The sequence below is a fragment of the Lissotriton helveticus genome, chromosome 11 (genome assembly GCF_964261635.1).
Source record: "Lissotriton helveticus chromosome 11, aLisHel1.1, whole genome shotgun sequence".
Taxonomy (NCBI): Eukaryota; Metazoa; Chordata; class Amphibia; order Caudata; family Salamandridae; genus Lissotriton; species Lissotriton helveticus.
Genome location: NC_136072.1, coordinates 623,010,268 through 623,022,498, shown reverse-complemented (window position 1 = coordinate 623,022,498; position 12,231 = coordinate 623,010,268). Strand labels below are relative to the sequence as shown.

The 12,231-nt window shown below is 43.3% G+C and overlaps 1 protein-coding gene across 2 annotated transcripts in view; it reads left to right on the top strand.

Annotated features, from left to right (window-relative positions):
• PLOD2 (procollagen-lysine,2-oxoglutarate 5-dioxygenase 2) overlaps positions 1 to 12,231 on the top strand; it is a 477,372-nt gene that overhangs the window by 357,913 nt on the left and 107,228 nt on the right. For both annotated transcript variants that reach the window (XM_078666442.1, XM_078666441.1), the window contains exon 8: positions 6,545 to 6,643. In XM_078666442.1, coding sequence (XP_078522568.1) covers positions 6,545 to 6,643 — 99 coding nt within the window. The remainder of the gene's footprint in view (positions 1 to 6,544; positions 6,644 to 12,231) is intronic.

Genomic DNA, 12,231 nt, shown 5'->3' with positions numbered 1-12,231 from the left:
ATAGATATCTGGTTGCATCAGACCGGGACAAAGTCACAAGTTTAGGTCAACAACAATGGAGGGCAGACTGACTAGAGGGAACTAGTTTGGCCCAATAAAAAAGTACCTGAAATCCTGGCTTGTGGAGCATTGCAAAGGTCCTTGTCGAAGATGCGTCATGCAGCTGAAGTGTTGCATCAGTTCTGAGATGCAGGGAGGCTACTATGCGAGGGTCTGTGTCGTCGCTGAGCATCCCATTGATGGGGCTTGCGATGCGAAGTCCTGCATTGAGGATGTGTCACATAGCCGGGGCGAAGTGCCGGTTCAAAGGAGCTGAGAGGCTGCGATGCGGAGTCTGGCATCATCATTAAGTGGTGGTCGATGAGAGATGCGAGGGCCTGTACCAAAGATAAGTTGCACAGCGACGGTTCTGATGAGGCGGCAGGCTAAGATGCAATGCTGGTGTTTGTGTAGGAGGAGAACCACACAGAAGCGGCAATGCTTCTGTTCAACTCAAGGGTGTACCGCTCTGCAGAGGAGGCTGTAGTCAGGAGACCAACCAAATAACCCTTCAACGCACTTTGGGGTCCTGGGTTCAAAAGATGAAGGTCCAGTCCTTCTCATCCAGGCAAGAGGGCAGCAGATCAGCACAGCAGGCCAGCAGTTCCTTCAGAACAGGAGTCCTTTAGTGTTGCAGTTTTTTCAGCAGCACAGCAGTCCTTCCTACTGGCAGAGTATCCACAGGTGTAGAAGAGTACTGAAGAGGTGTCTGGTGTCCAGTGTGTATACCTAGTAACCTTCCTCTGGAAGGTTGGAGAAACTTCTAGAAATTCCCTTTGAAGTCCCCAGGCATCCTGCCTTCCCTGTCCTGGCTCCAGACTGACTACAGAGGGAATGCAGCCCTTTGAGTGGAGGAAGGACACAGCCTATTGGCGTGTAAGTAGGGCTGTGCCCAACACCACCTTCCCATCCTCCCAGTGATGGTCCATCCAGGCACACCTAACTCTCTTTTGTATGTGGCAGTCTAGGAAGAATACACAAAGCCCAACTGTCTGCTACACACGGTCATATGACTCAGAGACAGACTACAATCACTGAATGGCATAATTCCATAGACATCAAACATGAACTGATGACCTGATCCCATTTGGAAATTACAGCTTATTAGATGTATAACTCCAATGTTATCCTATGGGAGTGGTATGCCTTGCAGTAGTATAACACAAATGTAAGAGTTTTTTACTAATTGGAAGTATATAACCTAATATTATATGTCCTACTTTTAAATATATCCAAAAACAACAGTTGATGGACAGAATGCAGTACAATGTCACACATTCACCCCTGTACAAAGATCTGGGCCTAGATCCATTGTGTTTTTGCTCACCATGCCATTCCAGTTTGAACCCAGCCATATGCAAATCAGTGTTGAACCTGTGCCTCATGGGAACAGTACTGCCCGAACTGCCAAGCCAGGTCCACCCCGGGCTGGAAAAAAGCATCCTAGGACCGGTTTCGGGGTTGCACCCCTCTTCAGCCAGGATAGCTTGATTCCAGTGGCATGGAGAGCACGAGACCCACGTCTGGGCATACCTGCCCCACTCGGGGTGACAAATGCAAAAACAACAGTTGATGGACAGTTGATGGACTTCATTCTGTCCATCATTTGTTTGCGTAGCACTTTTCACCCTAAGTGGGATGGGTATGCCCAGATGTGGGTCCCTTGCCCACTGTTCCACTGGATTCAAGCTAGCCTGGCTGATGAAGGGCAATACCCAGAAACCGGTCCCAGGATGCTTGTTTCCAGTCCAGGTAAGACCTGGTTTGGCAGTTCGGTCTGGACTGTTCCCATGAGGCACAGGGTCATGCCTGATTTGCATATGGCTGGATCTCAACTGGGGTGGCATGGTGAGCAAAAGAGCAATGGATTTAACCCAGATATTTTGACTGGGGGTGAATGTTTGATTTATTCAACATTCCATCCATATTTTGTTTGCCTAGCACTTTTCATCCTAAGTGGGATGGGTATGCCCAGACGTGGGTCCCTTGCTGACTGTGCCACTGGATTCGACCTGGCCTGGCTGATGAAGGGTAATACCCAGAAATTGGTCCCAGGATGCTTGTTTCCAGTCCAGGAAGGAACTGGCTTGGCAGTTCGGTCTGGACTGTTCCCATGAGACACAGGGTCAAGGCTGATTTGCATATGGTTTGGTCTAAACCGGGGTGGCATGGGAAGCAAAAGAACGATGGATTTAACCCAGATCTCTTGACTTGGGGTGAATGTATGATTTATTCAGCATTCCGTCCATCATTTGTTTGCGTAGCACTTTTTACCCTAAGTGGGATGGGTATGCCCAGACGTAGGTCCCTGGCTCACAGTGCCACTGGATTCAAGCTGGCCTGGCTGATGAAGGTTAATAACCAGAAACTGGTTACAGGATGCTTGTTTCCAGTCCATGGAGGAACTGGCTTGGTAGTTGGGTTTTGACTCTTCCTATGAGGCACAGGGTCAAGACTGATTTGCATATGGCTGGGTCTAAACTGGGGTGGCATGGTTAGCAAAAGACGATGCATTTAACCCAGATCTCTTGACTTCGGTTGAATGTATGAATCATTCAGCATTCCGTCCATCATTCGTTTGGGTAGCACTTTTCACCCTAAGTGGGATGGGTATACCCAGACGTGGGTCCCTTGCTCACTGTGCCACTGGATTCAAGCTGGCCTGGCTGACGAAGGGTAATACCCAGAAACTGGTCCCAGGATGCTTATTTCTGGTCCAGGGAGGAACTGGCTTGGCAGTTCGGTCTGGACTGTTCCCATGAAGCACAGGGTCACTACTGATTTGCATATGGCTGGGTCTAAACTGGAGTGGCATGGTGAGCAAAAGAACGATGGATTTAGCCCGGATCTCTTGACTTGGGGTGGATGTATGATTTATTCAGCATTCTGTCCATCATTTGTTTGCGTAGCACTTTTCACCCGAGGTGGAATGGGTATGCCCAGAAGTAGGTCCCTTGCTCACTGTGCCACTGGATTCAAGCTAGCCTGGCTGATGAAGGGTAATACCAGGAAACCAGTCCCAGGATGCTTGTTTGCTGTGCAGGAAGGACCTGGCTTGGCAGTTCGGTCTGGACTGTTCCCAGGAGGCAAAGGGTCAAGATTGATTTGCATATGGCTGGGTCTAAACTGGGGTGGCATGGTGAGCAAAAGAGCGATGGATTTAACCCAGATCTCTTGACTGGGGGTGAATGTATGATTTATTCAGCATTCCGTCCATCATTTGTTTGCGTACTACTTTTAAATATATTACACCCTGTCCTGTGGGCTGTTGAAGGCCTATTCTAGGGGTGACATATGTATTGGAAAGGAAGGTTTAGACCGGGCAAAACATTTATTTTACCATACCCAAAGGGTAGTTTAAACTCCACACACAGGCTGCAATGGTAGACCTGAGACAGGGCTGCAGACCCATTAGTAGCATTTAATTTACTGGCCCCAGGCACAGGCACTGCCACTTTACTAGGGATTTACAAGTAAATTAAATATGCCAATTGGAGATAAATCAATGCTATCATGTTTTAAGGAGAGAGGAAAAACACTTTAGTACTGGTTAGCAGTAAGGCCAACAACAATGAATTCAGCCAAAAGTGGAGGGTAAAGGCAACCAGTTTTGTGGGGATCCTGCAGAGAGGGCCAGGTCCAACAATAGTTTTGCCCCGGGCTCTGCTACTGTGTAGCTGTTATTGCGCCCTCTGATTCCCCATACACACAAAGTATGTGGCTTTACAGAGATTGTTTTTCAAACAGTACCCAGTATATAGTTAGAGTAAAATGTTACAGCGTACTACACAATTTAAAGGTAACATGTAGAATGTGTATACTGACAGACAACTGAGTGCAGAGTTCCATTGAGGTAACATGGCATCTTAGTACAACCTGAAGAAATATTGCAAAATCGCATAAATAATTGCAGCACTTTGTGTTTTGTGAAATTGATTTAAAGTCATGTTATGAAAGTATTACAATGTAAATTGAGCTTGGTGTATTTCATTAATTGATAATCTCAGTTCTTAATCCATCGAGCTACTAACAGCACATGCATTATCCTCTTAGATCACAAAATGGAGCTCCTGCAGAGATGTTGCTAACCTGCTGGAGTGATACAGTTAAACTCTTATTTGCAGCTCAACAGAGCTCCTGAAGATACTCTATTCTTCTTTTTCTCTTTATCAGATGTAGGGCCTGAGCATACTGTGCAAAGAGACTCTACCCGCTCCCCTCTGAAGAGAGTCAACATTGCTTAGACATGGCTTGGGTTCCGTCAATTCCTGTTCAGATGAGAAATGATCTGAGTTTGTGCCTTTTGGAGCATGAACAAGGCTGATTTGTACATGGCTGTTCGCATTCTTTTGTGGTTCAGCTAAATTAAAAACAAAGCAACATAATGTGTCCAGAATTGTCACCATTGATTTAGTCAACCATCTCCATCCATTGCTATCTATGTAGAGCACCAAGTTCCTCAAACCACAGCTACAGCCTCTTTCACTATTGACAGACCATTATGACTTTCGGGATCATGCAGGGTGCTCAAGAAGGCAGACTCTGTCTTTGAGAGGGTCCTACTGTGGGTCCCTTGTCCAAAGTGTTTCTGGGACCACCCATGTGGCAATCCAAAAGGTGTCATGAGGGAACAAAGTAACCATGCTCCTCGGCTTATGTGGAGTAAGTTAGTGTGCCTTTCGAGAGCTTGCTTGGTGCTGCTCCCACATCAGTTATACAAAAAGGCCATTTCCTCATCTACTTGGGGCTGAGCCCTATGGAATGGGAGGACACCACTTGGCATCATGCTGGCACAAAATATATGCTCATATCATAGTATTAACAAAATAAGCTGTGCAACTCTCTGCACTGAGGATGGCACAAAGAGTACATACCTGCATCATCCCCTCTGCCGAGTGGGAAACTCCTGCCGAGTACTGTATTCCTCTCTGTCAATTTTGGTACCCCCGAATCATCCTCTCACCTTACCTAAGAAGGCTTCTTTCTTGAGGAAAAAGAGAGTGAAAAGAGAGGACAGTGATGAGGAAGACTACGAATTAGAAAAAGGAAGATTACTGGTAAGTAATATCGATATTTTCTACCACACTTGTATACTCCAATTTCCTCTCATGTGCAGCTTGAATTCCCTAAATCCTATTCTGCACTGTCGCTTTGTTATTCAGTCTTGCTGTACTGAGCATAACATGATGGGTGTGTGCAATGGAGACATCCCTGCTTGCTGGAAACATTCTATGTATAACTAAATTGCTCTCGCTCTTGTGACATTTTTAGATCCTATAGAATATAACAGAATCTTATCCAGCCTCCCTCTACCAATTTCCTTCCCTCTTCATCTTCTTTCCTCAACATCCTATTCTACAATACCACCCGTGCTCCCCATTCTCCTTTTTTCAGTCGTCTGGTTTTTCTCCAATGTCCTTCTTCATCCTTTTGAGAGAAGGCTTCAGTGGATATGATAATCAAACATAAAATTGTATTTGCATTGAAATAAAGATGGACTCAGTCGCCGAAGGAGTAGTGGCTGTTAAGTGAACAGAAAAGATTATTGTAATAGCAAAGAAAGAGCAACTTTGGGAATCCTTTGAAATATAGGGAGTGACTAAGATGGACTAATGAAAAAACTAAGAAACCTATGTCAAGACAAAATTGGAGATTAAAGTACATTATGTAGAAGGGAAGTGGATAAAGGGGTAGATTTAAAAAAAGAATACATATATCGAAGTGACCAATGCAAGGCAGGGGAGTAAATAGGAGAGAGATAAGTCAAAGATGTTATTGAGAGTCCATAGAGAGAAGTTAGAGATGTGATATGGCAGGAATAAGGCCGTCAAGAAAAAGATTGTGCTTTTTGAGGAGATCAGATGGTTAGATAATGAGAACATCCACAGTCTAACAGTCTAACATTACGATGGCAGTTTGAGATGATGGTGAAGACACTGCTCAAATTAGGACAAGAGGCGTATTTCTGAACTGTTGGTATAAAAGGTCAAAACACACCAAAGGAAGGCGTAATTGGAGTAGGGTGGGCGCACACTGCCTCACATCCCAGCACTCAGTTTGCCCCGATGCATCATAGTAAATGCAGTGCATCACAACATTTACTTCAGTGTCAGGCTTTAGTTTTTCACCCTTGTTGGTTCTGCCAGTACTGTGTATCTCTAGACATGTGTTTCAGGATAGTTGTTCTTCTTCAGAGAGAAATTCATTCTTTTTGGGGGTGCTGGAAATGCTGCCCAAAGTCTTCTCAGGTCTATGTAGCACTTGCTGGGCCCAGCTACATCAACCAGAGCTTGTCAGCTCATTAGCTCAAGGGAGCCTTTTCAAACAGGAGGAGGGTGGGCATAATTGATTAAAGAGGGACGAGGGGCTTACAAAGAGAGTATGTCTTGAACAGAACCCAGTGGTCCTGAGCAGAGTCGAGGTGTGTAAATATTGTATGTAAGGATTTTAATGACACAGACTTGCAGTGTTAATTAATCAAATACATTTCTTCCTCGTTGAATAGATAAAGCTCAACTATTTTGGAAATTACATTCCTAATGCATGGACCCAAGAAGCTGGATGTGGCGTTTGCGAAGTTGACCTTCTTGACCTATCAGCAAATGTAAGTATGTATGCATGATATTCATAATCTGTACATACGGGGTTATGCATTCCTCCTGAAATTATTCATATGTATTGCACGTTATTCATTCCAGGCTACATCTGTTAAACATTTTGAAAATTAATTTGAACTTTTACCCACTACTTCTAGAATGTCCACTCGTACTGTGTAACCAACTCAAATTTGGCATGGTGGAATTAACTAGATACATATGTATGTGAAACAGACACAGGCACACTAATTTTGAATCTGCAATTTTTTTTATGTTGTCTACAATTTTGTTGAAATGAGTGTGGTGTACAGAAATTACTTTACTCCACAATTCTAAGTACAATTATGGGAGAATTCAACATACCGATGTACAAAATTGCACATTTAATAAAAAGATGAACATTTTGTATCCTCAACTTGTAAACTACTTTAGAGTTACATATAACGTAGATATAGATTTTAGTGGGGTAGTGGCTATAATAACCTTACTCCTATTTTTTTAAGTATCTGTGCACTGAGAGCATTACTTTTGAATGAAATATATTTCATGGGAATCATTTATATTGATCAAAAATAAAATGGTTACGATGCAAAGCACCGAGTTTAATTGTTCAGAACTATTTCAAAATAATCACAGCTACCTTTCTAAGGGAGTAAAAAAGGTGAGTTTGGTCTACAACTCACAACCCAGTAAGAGAGCTTAGCGTCTACAACTAGAATGTTTGCCCTTTAATGTTTTTTCCTTTAGCCACATCATTATATTTAGCACTAGTATTTTAGTTAGGGTGGTCAAAATCACTGATCAGATCTTGAGTTTGTAAGATCAGTGCACTGTGTTATTATGCCATGCATCTCATTCACTGCTCCAAAATACTCTAGTCTGTTATTCTTTTCACTGTGCACCATTCCGTATACCATAGCTAGATCAAAGAACATAATGTGCACTCTTACAGCGAAAGCTGCTCTTGACCTACTTTCAAGCCGAGCCAATCTCCCCTCCCACTGGTTCCAGCATAATATGAACAATTTAGCTTGCAAAGCAGCAGATGGTGAGCCACAGCAAAGGCAACAACTCAACCCAATGGAAAATTGTCATGCAGAGAAGAGAACAAAAAGTTACAATATTGTTTTTTTCCCCGCTGACACTACTTGGAAGGCATGTGTAATACGTCAACACAAGGACACTCCTCATATACGTGTACATTCAAACATAATAGTGTTCATTTGCTTTAGGGTCATTACAGTTTCATTTAGTATACATATGAGTTAGTATATGTATAGATGTACACAAAATATTCGAGGGTGGCACTGTGTTATGTAGCCACATTCATAATGTTCTGACCTTGTGTGAACATGGAGCATTTTAATAATATTTACATTTTTGTCCTGTACTGCACAGGTGTTTAGTCTGTGACCATAGATATTCAAGATGATCACCCTGCACAGATTTTCTAGGGCAATGCTTTCCCAATCTGGAATGTCCTGCCAGTGCATTTCGGGAATGTACGTTTTATATCAGAATTGGCTCTCCGGGGCCTGTGATAGCACGACTAGTGTGGCAGAGTCCCCCTCCCCTCAATATATACAAGCATTTTGGTCCTGGGGGTGTGCTCTCTGGAGCCTCTAAAGGATAGGGGAGGGGGGCCTCGATTCCTCCCATTAATACAACAAAGCATCCATGGACACCATTTTTTATTTATACTATCCTGCGGAAGTCCCACGGAATCATGACAATATTCACAGATTTTTGGGGAGTATTGGCCCCAGGGCGGTGGTCCCTCTGAGTCCCCTCATGTGACATAGGAAATCCGGATATCCTACCCTAACCCCTTATGTTTTTTTTTTACCTATTCAGGGCAGAGGACTAAGGCCTGTGTCCTTTAATGGCTGCTAGTAACATTTTCCTCATGTTGGTTACAGCCAATCAACAGGCTAGTTCCCTGTGGAAATTTGACTCCTGTGGGAGCAAATTGGCACATGGCAAATAAAGTTTCCTGGGTCATCTTTTTAAAAACACTCACAGGCACTGGATGGTGTTATCAATGATGTCACGAGTGATGTCGTTTGAGATGTCATCAGTGATGTCATTAGTGATGTCACTGATCATGTCATGTAAAATGGGAGGTCATAAGTAGTGCATTGCAGGGGCACGAGTTATGATGAACTCAGCTAATTATAAAGGCTGTATGGGCCTATGGTGACTTCTTTGCAAAATGGGCTGTTTCTGCATGCTTTGCAGTGCCCACAGGGAAAAAATTCCTGTAGACTAAGGTTCCTCTCAGTGGTATGTTTTGTGATGTCACTGTGTTCTAAAAGGTCCCTCATATTTCTGCTCCTTCTGAAAGTGATACTAGGTCTAGCTTGTATCGTGTCGCCAATGGTGACATTGTTCGTTAGAGTGTTCCAGTTTTTGGTAAGGATGCGTCTGATGTCGTTGGTATTGGAGTGATATGTGAGTATGATGCAGGTGTCATTATCTTCTGTACTCACTGAAGGGCTAGTGTTATTGTCTGGAGTGTCCTGTCTCTTGACCCCTTCCGCTTTTTCTTTGGCTTTTTTGAGAACCCAGTTGGGATAGCCCCTCCTTAAATCTCAGCAACATGGAATTCTTGCCTGAAACCCTCCTCTGTGTTGCAATTTCTTTTGGCCCTCAACAGTTCCCCATACGGAATACTCCATTTGAGTGTTTCTGGGTAGCTGCTGAGGGCGTGAAGGATGCTGTTGCCTGCTGTCGACTTGCGAAACAGAGTAGTGTGGATGGTATTATCGATGATCTCAAGTCTGATATCAAGGTATTCTGCTTGATTGTTGTCTATGCTGCTTGTGAGGAGGGAATTCCGATTGTTGAAATTGAGTCTATTGATGAAGTCCCTGGCTTCAGGATCTGAACCCCTCCAGACTATGAACAGGTCATCAATGTAGCGAAGCCACATGACCACCCGCTCAAAGTCCAGAGAGAATCCAAACTCCTGACGGATTTCCTCCTCCCTCAATCCCATGAAGAAATTTGCGAAATGTGGGGCAAAGTATGATCCCAGGGCAGTCCCGGTGGTCTGAATGAACAATTCACTATCAAACAGAAAAATATTGTTTGTTAGACAGAACTCTGTCATGTCTAGGATCAATTTGCTGTGCTCCCAATATCTCACCAATCTCCTCCCGAGAAAGTGTTTGTAGGCTGCCAGTCCTTGTTGGTGGTCAATAATGGTGTAAAGAGAATGAACACCAAGTATGATGAACAAAAACTCATAACACCACTCGATGTCTTGTATTCTGCCCAAGAAGTCCTTCGTGTCACAGATGTAGCTGGGAAGCTGCGTCACAAATTCCCTCACAAAGTGGTCTATATATTTTGATATGTGTTCTGTAACACCGCCTCTGGAGGAGACAATCGGTCTGCCTGGGGGGTTGATGGTTGATGGGGTCCTTGTGCACATTCGGTAGAAGATAAAGCACTGGGAGAATGGGGTAATCTTTTTTCAAATAGCTGTATTGTTCCCACGAGAGGATGTCCTTATCTTTCCAATTTGTCAAGTTATCCCAAATGTTGGTGGTACTGATGAGGTATCTGTCCTCGGTGATGCGTGAGTAGAATTTGTGATCATTGAGTTGTTGTTGGGCTTCTCTGACATAATGTTCCCCGTCCAGTATAACAATATTGCCTCCCTTATCAGCTGGATGTTTGATAATATCACTATCATCCGCCAGCTCCTTGAGAACTTGTCTTTGATGGAAAGAGAGGTTGTTAGGTTGATGTTGTTTTTTGTGCTTCTTATGTCTGTATTCGATAAGTGCTTTGGTGACATTCTCGTGGAATGTGTCAATCCCATCATGTGGTAGACGGGGAAGGAAAGTCGAGCGTGGTTTAAAGTGGGTGTTGCAGATGCGTCATGTGTTGTACCTAGGTCTGCAAGTAACAGCGTTCCACTGACTTCTGAGATATCTCCTCCTAGTTCTTCACCCAATTCTAGCATCGTGGTAAGTGTATCAATGTCTTCTATGACCATTTCCCCACCTGTGTGTAAAGGTTCAGTGGGTATACGTCTACAGGTGTCAGATCTTTTCAATCTATGCAATTTTTTGAGCTTGAGTTTTCTGACATACTTGAAGAGATCTATTCTAGTACTCGTGTAGTTAAAAGAGGATGAGGGACAGAATGAAAGTCCTAGACACAGAGTTTGCTTCTCTATGTCCTTGAGTGGTCTTTTGGAAAGGTTAATAACCGTTTTGTTGACTGTATCCATATCCATCATTGTTTCTGTGTGCCGCGGGTCCTGTTGTTTCCCATCCCGCCACGTCCCTTGACTTTTCTGCCAGCTTTGTTTAATCCGGCATCTTCTGTTTCTTCTTTTTCTCGGCCTCTGCCTCAAACCCGTCCTCAACCTCTCTGTTTTGGTACTGGTGTGTCCCTTGTCGTTATTCGACCCCTGTGCAAATGTCTGTATTCCTCTAAACAATTAGCCGGTCTAATTGTGGAGTTGTTTCCGACCTCAGTGTTAGATGTAACATCTGATTCACTGCCGCTTGTCACAGAAATGTTAGAAAAAGTGCTTGCTGAGGGTTCTTTTGATATTTCTTGGGGATTGGCACTAGCAGCATACAGATGATCATATACACACACACACCTCCTTTTCAACAAAAAAGAGTACTGTCACTCGCAGTCGGATTGGGCTGTGAATTTATTCAAATTTTATAGCAGTATGCAGTCCAGAGACTCGTTTCAGCCTTTATCGGCCTTTTTCAATCTGGCCCCAAGACATGTGTTTGGCAAAAATGACAAGCATGTAAAATTCCATCTTTGTACAGACGGAAATGATACATTTATAAATTTAACAGTCACATTTCTTTTTCTTTGTCTCTTCCTACCAGTTCGGACTGACTGTGCATTTTTAAAGAATTTTTTGGGTAGAAACAAGCAATGCTGGCATATTATATTGAAAAAGAAATGTGACTGTTAAATTTATCAATGCACTCGGTCACATTCCATGTATTAAAGTGCACGGACATTGTTGGTGCATTGTGGATATTGAAGGATTTGCCGGAGGTCTCTTGGTCACTATGACTTACATGGAAAAAATACTCTTGCCATGATGCTGATCACCTGTGATCAAGGCCATTTGAGTTCCGAACTCGTCAGGAAAGACTGTGCTGCCAGATTCATTGTATCATAAATTCCATCATGTTCCTCGAGTTGGGCTTAGCTTTTGTTTGGTGTTAAATTACGGGCAGCTCCAGGCCCGGTACGAGGTCCCAAGTACATTGGAGGGCCTCTGAAATTTCATTACCGATGTATTCATACTTAGCTGCTCTTATTATTATTTTGTAATACAGACGCTTAGCGTCTCTTAAGTAATCATTATATTATGCGGCAGAAGTATATGCCCATGCCATTATCTTTAATTATCGAAAAGCCGGATCTTGTGATCTGGTAATCCAAGTGTGGTAGTTGTCATATTCTTAAATCTGTAGTAATTAGGTGTCCTGTAATCACTTGAAGTGTGCAAAAAATAAACATGCCACTATAAATATCTTTTTATTCGCTGATCATTATTGATTTTAGAAAAAACGAATCACATTTTTGCAGCCTAAACTGCAGC